Source organism: Psittacula echo (assembly GCF_963264785.1).
Source record: "Psittacula echo genome assembly, chromosome: 16".
Classification (NCBI taxonomy): Eukaryota; Metazoa; Chordata; class Aves; order Psittaciformes; family Psittacidae; genus Psittacula; species Psittacula echo.
In genome coordinates, this window is record NC_137752.1 from 2,327,397 (window position 1) to 2,343,157 (window position 15,761).

Sequence of the window (15,761 nt, forward strand, 5' to 3'; positions counted from 1 at the left end):
AGAAGCGTCCCCCTTAGAAACATGCACCTAAATCCAATTTCCATGTGCAATCTCACGTCAGTCTCTAGCTACAGAAAGGCAGCAGGTCAGATTATAGATTATCTGGTTTATTTGGGTTTTGCAACAAAGCAGGAAAAAAGAGAAAACCCTGCATATTTCAATTAAAAATATGACTTAACTGTTACACACTCCTTTCTCCCAGCTATTGCCAGCACTCTTTCTGAGGCCGTAACAGACTGGAATTCATTGGTACACTGCAAAACCCAACAGAAATCAGCACAGACTATCAACATCAGGCAGTTTGTGCAGAAAAATGCTCTCTTATTTGACTGATCCTGGTTGAAAAAGGTTGGAGGAAAGCTTTCAAGCACAGAATTACTTCTTCATGCCTGAACACTGAGAAGATTTGCCCTGTGCATTCCTGAAGGCTGCATGGAAAACAGCAGCATCTCTGGATGTATCTCAGGCATTCGGTGATAAGCACATGTAGGAGATCTGACACTTGTGTGGTCTGAGCCTGCAGTGGTGTCGATCAGTCTCTGAGCATTAGCCATCTGTCCAGGATTTCCAGATGTCTGGCAGCCTGGCTGGAACAAGAACACATGCCAAAGAGCGGGCCAAAATTTCTAGCCAGAAAAGAGAAAACCTCAACAACAAAAACCCCACACACATACCCCAAAAACCCTACAAATCTCCCCAAAACCTGGATAATACAAAAGAATCTTACTTTTTAATAGCATAAGCAGAGCTCCTGTAAAACAAAGTTAAGGTCTGGCCTAGATAGTCCGAAAGAAATCTTAGGCAAAACCCAAGCAAGGATTGGAGCCACCATCAGTGTTTTTCTTTGAGCTACTTTTTATAATGAAGACATTATTGAAGGGAACAGATTGTGATTAGCTAAAATGTGAGTGGATGGTCTCTGCATTTGCCCACACACCCAAAATCACACTTGTGTGCCATTTGCTTCTTGAAAAGTGATACAGAACACATCTTAGAATCATGACCTTATTTCTGAAATAAGCACTAATGTCAGCATTTAGAGAAGGGCCAAATAGTTGCTATAGATCCCCTGGGAAAAACAAACAACGTATTTGCCAATATTAAAAGGTTTCATTTAACATGCATTAAGAAGCTGCAAACAGTACTGCATTGAGATATGGCAATTTATTTTCACATTCTTAAAATGCTGGCATTTATTCTGTGTTCCTCTTACAAGTGCCAAATTAAGGCTGGACTAAACAATAGAAAATACAGAATTGGAAACAATCTTGTACTGGTCTATGGAAAGAGCCGATGCCTTCAGTCATTTTCTATATATCATAATTTGTATAAATCAAATTGTTTATATTCATTCCTGAATGCGAAATGCATCTGCATAGAAACAGGATCCGTATTTTAAGGGTACATCTGCTGCTGCTTATTTCTTTTGTCGCTGTCAGTGAAAGACAGAAAATGAGACATTTGTACCATGACTAGAACAGATCTATCCATAAAAAACAATGAAAAGAAAACCCTCACAAATAAAAAAAATATGGGGAAAAAATAAACTGAGTTCCTTGCCATTGCAAGTTGCAATTTCACAATGCAAATCCTTAGTGCACAATGCAGCAGCAACTGGCATTTGGAAAGGCTTTCGGGTGGCCTGGGGCAGATGGCTGTGCCCCACAGCCAACAGAACCAGATGAAGTGACCCAGTTCCAGTTGTCATTTTCTCACATTGGTATCCCTACAATTTACTAGAACATGACAGGTTGACAAAGATTGCAAATAGTATCTCCCAGTGTATCACCGAGCTGCTGTAGAATAAAGACCCAGGTTCCTACTAGACACAGCTTCATAGGTCACGTATTTTGGGAGCTTGGAATGATAAAAATTTATCTATTTCATAAAAAATTTGCAATGCTTCAGTGGAACTTGTGGGGAAAAGTTTCTTTAGAAAGCATTACTCAACCTTAAAAACTCAATTTTAGTACAACTAAAAATGTACTACTGTTAGGGCCTGCTTTTATTCAGCAGAACCGATGGTAAGCACAGAGACAGCAGTGCTACTCCACAAGGATCTGTTTGTAACTTCTTGACTACACCTTAAGCAATTCCTAAAGCAACCTTCACCTTACTGACCTTATAAATGTCCGGAAACCTGTTGGCCCCAACTTTGTCGTCCCTTTCACACCAAGAAATCGGATAAACAATGCAGCCACTCTGTCCACAAGCCGCAGGTAGTTAAACTGCTTCGCGTACTTGGGAAACACTTGCTTGAGACAGAGGGAGGGGAGTTCAGGCTCCAGAGTTCTGGTGGTCTCACGTTCCGGGCCGTCTGCTGGTCCTATGTCCAACAGGTCTTCGTTTGCTTCCGACACATGCTCCGAAGTCTGACACCTGCAGCACACAAAATAATTGTATCTTATGTTAACCTTAATCTCAAGAGATTCAATATTCTTTCTGATTTTAAGTATAAAACATTATGAGATCTTTACAATCAGGAAAAATCAAGAACAAATATTAAGGTTCCCTAAGGCAGAAATCATGTTTTAAGAGTTCAAGGGATAAGAAGACTATCCCCTGATTGCAACAACACAGTCACCCTTTGTGGTTCCCTCTATACAGACCCTTGGCTATTGTGTCCTAGGAAGAGGTCATCAGTTTCCTACACAGGTATTAAACTGCAACACATTCTAGCTGTGTGCCTTTTGGGCACTGCCCCAGCTGTAGAAACAGATGGAAAACGTCTCCAGGGTTCAGAAACTCAGAGGGATGGCCATCAACCCAGCTACCAGATTATATACATGAATATTTTTTAAAAGATGGGTGATTTTAGAACCTCAAATGATGGCAATTTAAGACATTACATTTGATGTGACTGTTCAGTCCTTCCTGAAAATCATATTCTTTCCGTTTATTTAATCTAAAACATTCCAAAACTGAAACACTAGTAACAAGATATGCCTGTATAATTCCCTTACAATTCCCTTTCCTATAGAAACATTTATAGTGCATTCACTGACAAAGACATTTTAGTTTAGTAACAGAAAGCCTGCGCGGACATCAGGCTGCACTGCTCCTTTCTGCATCCCTGATCTGGAACAATATTTTTCTCTCATCACTTTTTTTTTTTGAGTTCTCAACAAAAATCAGGCCCCACCAAGTTGTTTTTATCTAAAAGAGCAAAGATTGGGTTTAGGTCACAGAGTTAAACATTAGGAGTTACACCTTTCAACCTCCTCCCGTATCTTATTTTTCTCCTCAATGTAGATCCCTTGTGATGCTGCAGAATATCCATATTCCTTTCAAAAGGTCTTTACAACCTCATGGAAGGTAACAGGCTGAATTCTTCCCCAGAGACAAGGAACCACCAATGTGCAGTTACCGTCAGCATCAAACAAATTTAGGTATGTAGAAAAAGATGAGTTTCACGGAATTGCATGGCACATTTAATGGGAAATGTTTAGAGATTGTAATAATCTAAGACTAAACTTATTTCTCACCGATGATTAGAAGCCTTTACCTTCTCTGATAAATACAGTCCAAAAAGTTCAGTAAGATATATCTGCAGAGAATAAATTGTAATGATACATTCAGAAGCAATACTGTTCATATTCATGCAGACTGGCACTATTCAGGAGACAATTTCTGGGCAATCCCATTATTTTGTCTTCAAATCCTCTGTGCATCCTGTCAAAATACATTATTTCATCTTCGTTGTTGTTGCCAAATTCCCTAAATAAAGCTGATCAAGATAATGGCGTTCCAAAATAGATGTTACATGTTTATTCAGCATGACATAGTTTTACTTCTTTGTCTGTGTTTGACATACCCAGATAAAATTAAAGACTGCTCTTCTCCCAAGTTCAGGAAGTCTGAGAGCTGATGGTAATTATCTGGCACACACATAAGCATATGCAGGTTTTCATTTTCTTTCCAGTCATTTTTCTAAGTACCCATCATGGAGAATAAGTATAATTCACACTAGGTAGTAAAAAAATGAGTGCTTTTACTCCATTGATCTTTTGTGTTCCTGAGCAGATTTAGTGTCCTTCAGAAAGTTCTGTTCCAGCAGGGGATAACAATCAACATGGTTATTATCCAAGTCAAATCTCCAGTAAATCTGTACCTTTGACTTTGGTTGCAAAGGCAGCAGATTTCCTTAGCCCTCTCCCAGCCAGCCTGTAGTCACTCATCCAAAACCAATATCCCCATGGATTTGTAGACTTCTTTTCTACTAAATTTCCCTGAAAGACATTAATCCATTGCCACACTGCATCCCCTTTAGTATGGAATACTTCAAAGTTATACCTTGAACTTCTAGTGAGAGGTATGTTGAAAACAGATGTATGGCAAATGCAAGACAAAGGGCCCTTACAGGAAAAAAAGAAGTGAGAATTGCAAGGAAAGCAATAAAGTTTTAATTAGTATGAACTACATTGTGATGTCCAACTTCTAAAAGACATTTTTGGACCCAAGTTTTCAACTCTGCTTGAACCTAGACTCTGAACTCATTCACACCTCAAATGGCAGGGGGTCACCATCCACTGCAGCACCACCTCAAATGTGACCGCACACGTGACCACTTGACACAGATCCGAGGCTGGAAACATCTCCCTGCACCAAATGCCAGCTCCAAGCTTATTTAGATGCTGAATGTTAGCAGCCATTGGAACAGGTCTTTGTAAAAAGCATCCACACTTATGTTCACTGGTGTTGAATATCTATAAATGCGATCACTTTTGAGCTAAAAGGCTCTAAAAAGTCTTTAAAGAATAAATGCAGATCTTGAGTAGTGCTTTGATAATGTTCCTCTTTGCTGCAGATAGTAAGGAAAAGAATGTTATTTCTGTCATTAGTTAAGTAAAGCTTAAAGCAATAAATTATTAGTTTTGGAGGTTTCTCATGTAAGATTGGATGGTGTTTCACTGCTGTCAAGTACCCTCTGGCTACCAAAATTGAGACTACATGAAGCCGAGAAACAATAAGCATGCAGGCTTCTATTTTTAATCTCAAAAGGTCTGTTCCTTAACTTAAAAATTCAAATCTTCAGCCAGCTGAACTAGACCCTGACCAAATGTGAAACCTTGTACTCAGGAGGAGAGAAGGTTGTGTTCTTTGTAATGTAACTCTTATTTTAATGACGCCTGGAAGCCTCAAACCCTTTCTTATTCTAAATTCCAGAGTGTTTTGGAGTGTACATTATTCATTCATCATTAATGCTTGCAGTTTCATAAAGTACAAAGCTTTGCTTTAAAAGGTGCAAGTAGAGCTGAGGAAATTTCATTATATTTCATTTCTTAAAGAAAATGCTGAAGAGACTGCTAAAGGGATCAGCTTCAGATAAATTAATTATAGCCCCAGTGCTCTTTGGTGCCTGTGCTGCCCAGGGTGGGAGGCTGGAGTGTTGCTTATCCACTCCATGACACCAAGACCAACATTTGACTTGGGGATCAGAGTCTCTCACCACAGTCTTCATCTGCAAATCTGTCCTTCCTTCACAAATTCATCTCTCTTTCATGGAATGGTTTGTATTGGAAGGGACCTTAAAGCTCATCCAGTTCCAACCCCTGCCACAGGCAGGGACACCTTCCACTGGAGCAGCTTGCTCCAAGCCCCTGTGTCCAACCTGGCCTTGAGCACTGCCAGGGATGGGGCAGCCACAGCTTCTCTGGGCACCCTGTGCCAGCGCCTCAGCACCCTCATAGGACTTTCTGCTGAAGCAACAGTCCCTGGAACTTCTGAGGAAGTGCAATAGTTTAAACAAGACAGGTTTCGGCCTTTCATTTTTCAACCCATCCTCAAAAGAAATGTGAAATGGCCATGAAGGGAACAGCCAAACCGTTAACAAATACTCTGGACACATTAGTGATGGGAGCCACAAAAGACTCTTGTCTCCCTGACTGAGCGGGAATGGACACAATTCCAAACGGACACAAGTCAAATTATTAAGCAGGACTATGCTGGGTTTGTATAAGGGTCAGAGAAAATTGTGTTTGTAGGAAAAAAACCCTATATTATGGTGAAGGAAAAATTATTGTTGAGTGTAAGAAAGCAGAGGCTCTAAATTATCACCCAGAACTTCCTTCTTCCCTTTGTATGGAGAAAAGCCTACAGCTGCCTTTGAGGTCATGGATAAAGACTCAAAACCAGCATCCCACTTCAAACTTTTACTGAAATAGCTTTTAAAAACATGTTTCTTATTAGAAAGGCGTTTTAAAACTAAAACCATGCACGCTACTGCATGCCTCATTCCTTTCCACTCATACACTGGGGAAGTCTATAAAATATTTAAATCAGAACAAGAAAAACATAATTCAATCTGTATTGCCAAATCTTGTACTTCCATTAAGTAAAAAAAGAGAATGTACTATTTAATCTGCTTTTATAGGTTACTGCTTTTACGAAGTTTAATGATTTGTTTTCATTCTTTAGCCTAGCCCCTACCCCCCAAGATTTCCTGAAGTTTAATTTCCTAAAGCACATATAATTTAATCATGATCTGGATTAAAGTGAAAGTTATCTTTTGCAATTTTAAGAGAACTACCTCTTGCAAAGCAAACCTCCACAAGAGCTTGTCCCTATCTGTAAAGTGAATTGATAGACTTGCCTATTCTGCAGACTCACCTTAACTGCAAGCACTTACACTGACTATACCCAGCCTGTAATTCTCCACTGCTGCCACAGACACTACTTCAATAAAAGCTTATTTCCTGTAGATCTATGGGCACACATGTACGCAACAAATCTCTACGTGGTCTCAACACGACTCATTAAGGAAAGCTGCTTAGCTCAGGGATATGACAGCCAGACTCAGGATCTATAAAAGCAGGATTTGACTGTGAGCTGCACATTTTTGCAAGGGAACAGTGCACATCCTATTTTTTGCCCTCGTGCTGGCTGAATTACGCTCACTTGCAATGCACCATTACATTTTCTGCTGTGTTTCACTGCCATCTGCCATCGCCACACCATAAGGGTGAAGCGGATGACAACTCCCCAAGGGTCATGCAATCCAAGGCCACTATGAGCACTGGCAGTACAGCTACGAGAAGCAGAAATACAGCTCAGGGTCCAGCAACAACGAAAACAAAAAGGGGATTTTCACCTCCCTTTCTACCATTAACTCATTGGAATACAGGAAAATAGAAAAGTTCACCTTTTTGTAATGTTACCTGTCAGATTCAAAGAGCTGCTGGAAACTCCTATGCATATTTACCATCCAGTTCCTTCTCACTCCAGAAAGTGACTTCCAATGCACACCTTTACTGACCCATTCAAGGTTTCACCTTGAGAGTCTGAGTACAACACCCAGGGTTTTCCCTGAACACCTTGCAAAATGTCTATGGACGGTGCAGCTGTGGGGAACGGATCACAAAATCCAAACCTCCAGCAAGGGACTCTTGCACAGGTCCTCTCCATTACCTCTTCTCTCAGGGGATTCCCTACAGGCACAGGCAGCAGAAGCAAGCTGAGCCCCACACTTCAGAGCTGCTCCTTAGAATTAATAGTTTTGACTGACACAGCTGAGTCAGGCTAAATGAATGAAAGGTCAAACATAAGGTAATGCTTCTGTTGCTGTACAGAATAAAAGCAAAGCTTCATTTACATACTAATGTCTGACCCCGATACATTAATTTCCCTCATTCTGCAGCTCATGACAGATCTCTCTTTAGAAATGATCAACTGCAGAGAAAATACTAACTGCATCTTTAAAAAAGAATTTAAATTTTAATAAAGCTTATGGAAATGACATCTAAGACTACTTATCTTTTATACATGATTACTAATTTATTAATGTTTCCTCCATCTACGGTTTATCCCTTTCATTCTGACCAGCCTTAATCTTTATGCAAATACAAGTTGCTGAGGGACAAACAAATCTGTAACTACTAATTAAAGGCTTCAGAATTCACAGCATTTTGTCTACTTGTACATAAAAGTTAGCTGCCAAGTTCAGAGTAGAATTGGGTAAGAATTGCAATATTCATATTTTTAGGAATGCTCACATGGTGTATTTAACATCCAGGGCATTGCTAGGAGTATAAATTAAGCAATTTTGGTATCAGCTGACAACTGCTTACCTAATAAAAGAAAATATTATGTTCTGGGTTCTGAAGCTATAATTACTCCCTCAGCTGAGCCTCTATTCTCAAAGCAAGAACTATGTTAACATAGTTAAAAACAGAGAATAATTTGCATGACAAATCTATCTATCCACCCATTTATCACCGCAGTCTACGGACCTCCCACGAAACAGGTATGCCTTTGTTACTGGGGTGTGGAGCTATGAAATATGTTTGTGTGCTCATTCATGGAAATAAATCATTTAGGAAACTAAGTCAAAGCCAGAGCAGTGGCTCTGCATTATCAACCATTCATGAATTTTCTCTTACGAACTAATCCCATTGCTTTTATTAATGCACAGAGACTTCCAGCCCTCACAGTACGTGACAACAAGAAGTGCCACAGTTTGACGGCGTCTTGTGTGAATAATCAGCATCTTTTGTTTTGTCCTGGCTACTTGTGAGCTTCATTAAAGAAACAGAATATTCATCTCCTCTTTGCCCTCTGGCAAAGTAAAAACCGTCAATAGGCATTTCCTCCTTTCAAAATAATAATGAAGTTGCACAAAGATAAAAGTATTAAAGGAAGATTAAACCCCAGAGAGTAAGGAGATTTTGGAAGTTATGTTAGAAGCATTATTGCTCTTCCACATAGTTTATTCAACATTTGGAGAATGCTTTGAGGTAGTCAAAGCAACCACAGTAGAGTCCATATTTCAAAGAGCAGAATCCATTGCATTAGAAATAAGGATTGATAATCACCATGTTGTTGGCAGACAACCATCATACAAAACACAGCTTGAAAACACAGCAGCTGCCCTGTCTCTGGAAGCAGTTAGAATTTCCATCTCTCTCCAAGAAAAAAGAATCCATATCTCAAAAGAAATAAAACAGATAATCACATCACTTAGATTTTAACCTTACTGTGAGCATGACCATGTCTAACCTTGCGTGCACTTTCAAGGCCTAACGTTGCATTCACTCTAGAAGGGTGAAAGAAATGGAGCCCACTAAGTTTGTCTGTGAGTTGGCAAACACATTTTAGGTGACTCCAAGGACAAATTAAGAATGTACTCCATCGCCTTGCCATTTGCTTAACAAAAGCAAAATAATTTATCAGATTCTTGAAGAAGTTAAATCCAAGCCCCTGCAGCCTGTCATCTACAATCCCAGCAGCTCTCATGCCCAGCCATCTGCTCATTGCAGCCTTTCCATTTGCCATCCCAGGAGTATTATTTGTTTACTGCATATCATACTCAAAGCACCACAGACATCAGTCCTCTTTCAGAGAAGGATGGTTCACTGCTTCTTCAGATTGGGTGGGTTTCTTATAAAAATAAACACTTCTCATTAAAGATTAAATAGCTTTTGAAAGAAAACAGAAGACTGTGCAAGTCTGACACCTTAACACATTGCTAATGAATGTTTGCAAGATGTTGAAACGTTGTGTGGATCCTCACTTGCTCCACACCAGGGACACAAAGTGACGGATGAGAATACTTCTGATGTTTTCTTATTATATGGAGAGAAGACTAGAGCCACCCTTCAAACTCAGAACCTTAGACAAGCTCATGTGCTGTCCTACACATTTTGCCTGGGAAGAAATGAAGTTTGTACGAGGTAATGTCCAACAGCCACACAAGCAATGACACACTTACTGCAGTTATCAACAAGTACTATTCAAAGACTAACACTTCCCCTTCAAAGGAGTTGTACAGAGCTCTCCTGGATGAATCACCATGGATCAGAGGAGTTTCTCAGAAACATATATGAAAAGAAGCGCTTAGGTTTTCAACAAATCAGAAGTCAGAAAGGCTGTGTTAATTCCCTTGTATTTTAAACCAAAGCTCAATCCAATAAACCATTTCAAACCTGATAACCAAAACTGAAAGCACTCAACAGTGATACTGTGATTAAATAGTTTCATTAAACTCCTACCTTACTAGGTGATGACTGGAGTCAGTGCAGCAGCACACCATAGAGAGAAGGGACATCCTTTAGAGATACAAAGCAGATACTGCACATGTGGGATGAACACCCAACTGTATGTAATAGTTGCACTTGAGCTCTGTTTTTATTTCTATAGAACTCCCTAATACATAGTTTAATTCACTGAAGAAATGCATTTGAGGAGTCTCAGATGCAATGTGCTGAAAAAAAAGTTATTTCCTAATTATTAATTGAGATTCTTTATTTCCAACTTTCTAAGAATAATGGTAATATCAGTCTGCATCAGCTAAAGATTTATTACTTTCAATGTAACAGAAGCAGTGAATGCTCATGCTATTACCTGTCATCTAGCCTGAGTGCTGCAGAAATACAGCATTACTACAATGAAATAATGGATAAGCAATGCAAAACCTGCATCAAAAGACTTTGTTCCACTGTAGCAAAGAATTATTCTAGAACAAAGATCATTATGTATTGTCCCCAATACTTTACTTTTTGTGAAGGTAGCTTTTATTATTCCTAGTAGATTTATTTGTGTTCACTCTTCGCTTTTAAGGTACTTATGTGCCTCATTACTCCTCCAGACTTTCCTTTGTTTCTTTAGAAAAGTGTGCCTTAAAAATAGTAATGCAGGATACTGCCAAGGCAAACCAGTTGTAAAGCCTGATGATATATTGAAACCAGCATTAGACCACCAAGTGCCTTACAGTAGAAGAGAAAAAAACCTGAACTCCATGGAATTTCTTCCCCTGTGGAAATGATTCTTAGAAAGCAGTCGTGATTATGGTAGGATAGGAAAGGAGCTTTACCCTGTCATCCAACAGAGTAGGAAGCAGCAGTGCAATTGCTTTTTATCAGCAGTAATCCTCCTATTAAAGCAGGTGAATTCTACACACACAAAATAACACTACTGGTGATTATGCTCCATGTGGCTTTACGCTTTCCTTCTGTGGCAACTGGGTGCTAGGCAGTTTTATGGCTTTCTCATTTTTCAGAGACTAGAGACCAATTATTACTTAAAAATAAGCCAATCATCTCTCCTGCTAAAAGATGAGTGGCAGCAGAAGTTAAACTATAGAGAACATCACTGCCCCCAATACATTCATTTCTGTCACTCTGTCACTGTAAGAATTTACAGCAGATAGATATAATCTCTTTGAAGGGGGATCAAGTCATAGAAAGTACAAGCCTAGTTTTAAATAGAACTTTAATTTTAATGAAAGCTTCAGGGAATGATGTTTATGCTGCTTATCTTTCATACCTGGTGATTAAGTTAATTTATACTTAATGGAAGAGGATATTTCTAATCCCCAGACAGGCTCAACATCTGTCTGTGACTGTGTTTTTGGAAGCCTTAAGCTGCTTGTGATTGATGTAATAAAACCAGGATCCTGCAGAACTAACACCTGAAGGATATCTGTAAGAGGGAAAATGTTTCTTTTCCTGCTCAATGCCTGTGCTTAACTCAAACCAAAATTCCAAGCCCTTCATTCTGCTGTCCCTTTAAAACCTGCTTTGCACTCCCTCGCCATTAGTATGTGAGTACAAACAGGGGAATAAGCAAATAGTTCTCAGACATGGTTATGATCTAATATTCATACTCATTATGTGCAGTATCTGAGAACACAGAACTTTCTGATGGCCTGAAGCTAATGAGAGTAATAAAGCTCCTGCAAAAAAACAGAGCAATAATCTCCATTTTTCCTTCATTTCTCATTCCATTCCATTCAAGACCAAATGTTATCAAAATAAATGTCTGCATTTACCCTATAGTTACAGCAGGGGAAAAAAAAGTCTTGAAGGGTAAACATCTTGCCAGGAAAAGAGATCATTGTCAAACCTATGCTGACAAATCACAGTATTCCTGTACAAGGCAAGAAAACACAGAACAAAAAATGGTATTTCCAGCTCCTGTATATATCCATGTTATTTTAAAGGGATGCTCTTCCAGGGAGGAAAGCAGCTACCAGAGATTATTACAAAGCAGTCCAGGAATACTATCACACACTGGAAAAATCCATGGAAGTCCCAAGCAACACAGAATGGAGGGAGGAAGACCTAGAATGTGAATGGAAGTCAAGTGGCAAAAGAAAAACAAAAGTGCTTAATCTAAAACTGTTTCTGAAAAGGGGTAAGTCTCCCTAAAACAATTTGCATTTACACATTAACCAATAATACCAGAAACATGTTAAAGCAGTGCAGTAATATTTAAACTCCAATGTATGAAGCGTCCTGTGAGAATGTCTGACACGCATCGTTATCATTTCCTCAGGCCTAAACCCCCCCCTTGTTATATTAAAAATACCCTCAAAAACCTTATTAATGCTATATCTTTATATTAAATTGTGAGTATAAATTATAGATGTTTCTCTGCAGTAAAGCAGCAGAACACTTTGAGCACGAGCAGCACAAGCTGGACCCATGCCATGGCTCTGTTCTCTGACATACTTGTTCCGCAGCCGTTGACTGGGTCCATCCTGGCACAGGTCACTGCCCTGACGGCCGGGGAACAGGCAGCACAGACAGTTGCTCAGGCAAGGCAAGGCTCCAGATCTAGAACAGTGAACACACGTGTAATGTAGCACCAGACCAACCCACGTAGAAAGCATGGAACAGTGAATGCACTTAAACACAGAATCACAAGAAGGCACAGTGAAGTTCACGTTCACAAATTAGGAACACGCATTTAAACTCTGGCACTTCCTAGCCACTAAATCCATCTAAAGAACAAGTTCCAGTTAAGTGTCCATGTGGAAAAGTCGAGTTAATAGGAAATTCTTGCGTTTCCCTAGTCTATCAGATTTTATCTCCAGGAATCTATTGGATTCATGTATCTCTGTCTTTGACTTCTGTGGTCCCTTAGGTTGATTTTGCTTCTCCCTCCTCCTGGTTCCCCTCTAAGGATTGTCACACAACTTACATGTATAGTACATACTTGTTAAGGAATTATCAAGCCTATCAAATCCTTCTTGCTTTGGTATTTTCTTGAGAAGGTATTTTCTCCTGCATCATATTTTGATATCCCACTTCAGGGTTTATTTGAGCAAAGAAAAATCTAGGGAGTCTTTATTTTACTCCAAAGGATGAAAAAGAATTGAGATCTCAGCAATTTCAGTTGCATGCAAAAATCAGCAAAAGCAAATCTGTAATGAAAAGAAAGGGATCTTTTCTATCTCCCTCCACGTATCTTAACAGCTTTACTCAAAGCCGTTTAGAAATAAGAGAGCTTTTTCAAATCAGAAGAAATTCAATTAATTTTAGAATTGAGCTGCCTTTTATTAGTGTTCTCCTCAAATCACATATCCAAGCCAGTGAAACCTGCTGCCTAAGACACATGCTGCAGTCAATGAAAGGTACCATCAGTTACTTCAGCCTGCCATAACAAAAGAATGGATTGTGTTTTGTTCAAACTAACAGTTCCAAACTTGGGCTTTCATGTTCCAGTGCAGTGAATTAATGGTTTGCATCAAATGGAAATACAGAAATGAACTGTGTTATTTCTTATAATGACATGGGGTAATTAGATCATTCAATCTGCTCTGTAACTCACGGCTGTACCAACACTGACAACTATTTGCTCCAAGTTCTCCCATTCTGAACCCTGACATCTCAATACACTGCAAAAACATAACTCTTAGAAGGCATTTGCATGTATGAATTTTCCACTGGTGTTAAGGGATATAATCCATGCATTAGCATTCATTTATTCCATTTTACTGTTACCTTAATAAAACACTTATGTGGCCCAGGAGCCCTACTCCACAGGAATTTGTTTCTTTTATTAGGAAGGTGATGTACTTTACTATGCCCTTGCCTGATCGATTTGTTACAACACCTTCCTGCTTGCATGAAATCTTATTTTTTTAAATCAATTTGCTCGTGGGTTGTGCCATCCCGGAGAGAACACAAAGCACACACTGCAGCTCAGCAGCTATACAAGGAACTTACAACTATTAACTGGAAACCAAAGTATTCAAGGCTCACCCCACAGATTTCACGCTGTCAAAGCTATCGCAGTTGGTCGTAGCTCTAGGTACATGTAACATACAGATTGTAAAGATGGCAAGGAGACAGGAAAGAAATGAGACATTTTTATACCAGGTACAAATACACACATAGGCATGCTGCATATACAGACATATATACAAATACGCATTAGGTATACTACCATTTATCTTTATATTAAATACCTGCACACATATTCTATGGAAACTATCTGCTGGGAAGCAATTTAGTATCAGAAAGATTACAGAAAATTGGAAGTTCCTGAAGTTTACATTATAAACCAACTGGAAAAATTAATTTAAAAGTGGAGTTGCATGGAGCTCTTGGAGCGAGTCCAGAGGAGGCCATGGAGATGCTGCCAGGGCTGGAGCAGCTCTGCTCTGGAGCCAGGCTGAGAGAGCTGGGCTGGGTCAGCCTGGAGAAGAGAAGGCTCCTGAAGGGGAGACCTTAGAGCAGCTCCAGTGCCTAAAGGGGCTGCAGGAAACCTGGAGAGGGGCTTTGGACAAGTGCCTGTAGGGACAGGACAAGGGGAATGGCTTTCACCTGCCAGAGGGGAGACTAAGCTGAGACCTTAGGAAGTTCCTCCCTGTGAGGGTGGTGCTACTACTCCTGCAGTAAGTCAAGATATCACCCAAAAGACTAGATTATATTAGCAAGCTACAGGGTGAGCAGAGGTGAAGATTATTTTGCTGATAGCAGGAACTCAGCTCTAATGATTAGCATATTGAAGTGTCAGGCAAAAACCAATTTGCACTCAGCCTAACTACTAATCACCTTCCTTGCATGAACATGCAAATTCAGTGAACCCACTTGGACAGAGAAGGCTCACATGTGCTGCCTCTGCCCTATATTTTAAGACAGAAAGAAAAAAGACAGCTTTAACTTCAAATCACAAGAGCTTTCCTGTATTGAAAACAAAGGAGGAAATTATAGCAAACGCACAGAAAGAAGATAGAGTACTATCTCTTAAAAATGTACTTTAAAAACAACTATGCAGTTTTCTCAGCAACGGAGACAACCGCTCATTTTCTTCCTCCTCTTTGCACTAGACAGGCTGAGATAAATGCATTCAAGCAGAGGAAGAGAGGAGATAGCATTCGTAGAATGTGGACAGAAAACAGAATAAACTTCTTTCCCTATATGAAGAACAAATTAGGTTTCAATCAAATCAATTTTATAAGCAGAAAGTTACTTCCTTATGTAGAGTGTTGCTGGACAGCCTGGTTTCCAGTTAGACAGCACATTACACCATGTCCTCCTCTGCCCTGGTACTCTCTTCAGTGGACTCACTAGGCACAAATACATTTGTTTAGCTTTTACTACACGACAGGCTTTCAACTCGAGAGTTAGTTCAGATTAACACCCTTTGACAAAATGAATTGCACTTGCAGAGCTGGACGGATGCCTGGATCACTGAGGCAGAGAAGCCCAAAACAACCTGAGACAAGTACGGAAAATTAGTTGGAAATTAAGCCCTTGTCCAACACAAAAACACAAACCTTTTTCAGGCTGAAGAGATGTCAGCCTTAAAGAGTACACACAAGAAGCCCTGAATAGTGGAAATAACATCTAAGAACATCATGGACTTTTCCACCGTACCATTTTTGCAAGCCAGTTTATCAGTGAGGTAAAGGGAAAAGGTGAATGACGATAACAACTACAGTAATTTCATCCTCTCTTAAGTACTTTATGAATAAGGTGAAAATTGCTAATTGCTTTATATCCCATCCAATGTAAATTGAGCAAGTTTCTGACCAT

At 39.6% G+C, this 15,761-nt stretch overlaps 1 protein-coding gene across 12 annotated transcripts in view; it reads right to left on the bottom strand.

Moving 5' to 3' along the window:
• Nucleotides 1–15,761, bottom strand: part of TTLL11 (tubulin tyrosine ligase like 11) — a 59,274-nt gene that overhangs the window by 18,559 nt on the left and 24,954 nt on the right. For 8 of the 12 annotated variants that reach the window (XR_013958139.1, XR_013958140.1, XR_013958141.1 and 5 more), the window contains exons 7-8: nt 12,447–12,551; nt 2,122–2,379 (exon numbers count right to left, since the gene is read on the bottom strand). Coding sequence is in view for 7 of the 12 variants with exons in the window: in XM_080630706.1 (XP_080486832.1) it covers nt 2,122–2,379; nt 12,447–12,551 (363 nt within the window). In the remaining 5 variants the exon portion in view is untranslated. Of the gene's footprint in view, nt 1–395; nt 588–897; nt 1,433–2,121; nt 2,380–12,446; nt 12,552–15,761 lie in introns of those variants that run through there. The other 4 variants (XM_080630703.1, XM_080630702.1, XM_080630704.1 and 1 more) reach the window with 4 other exon arrangements.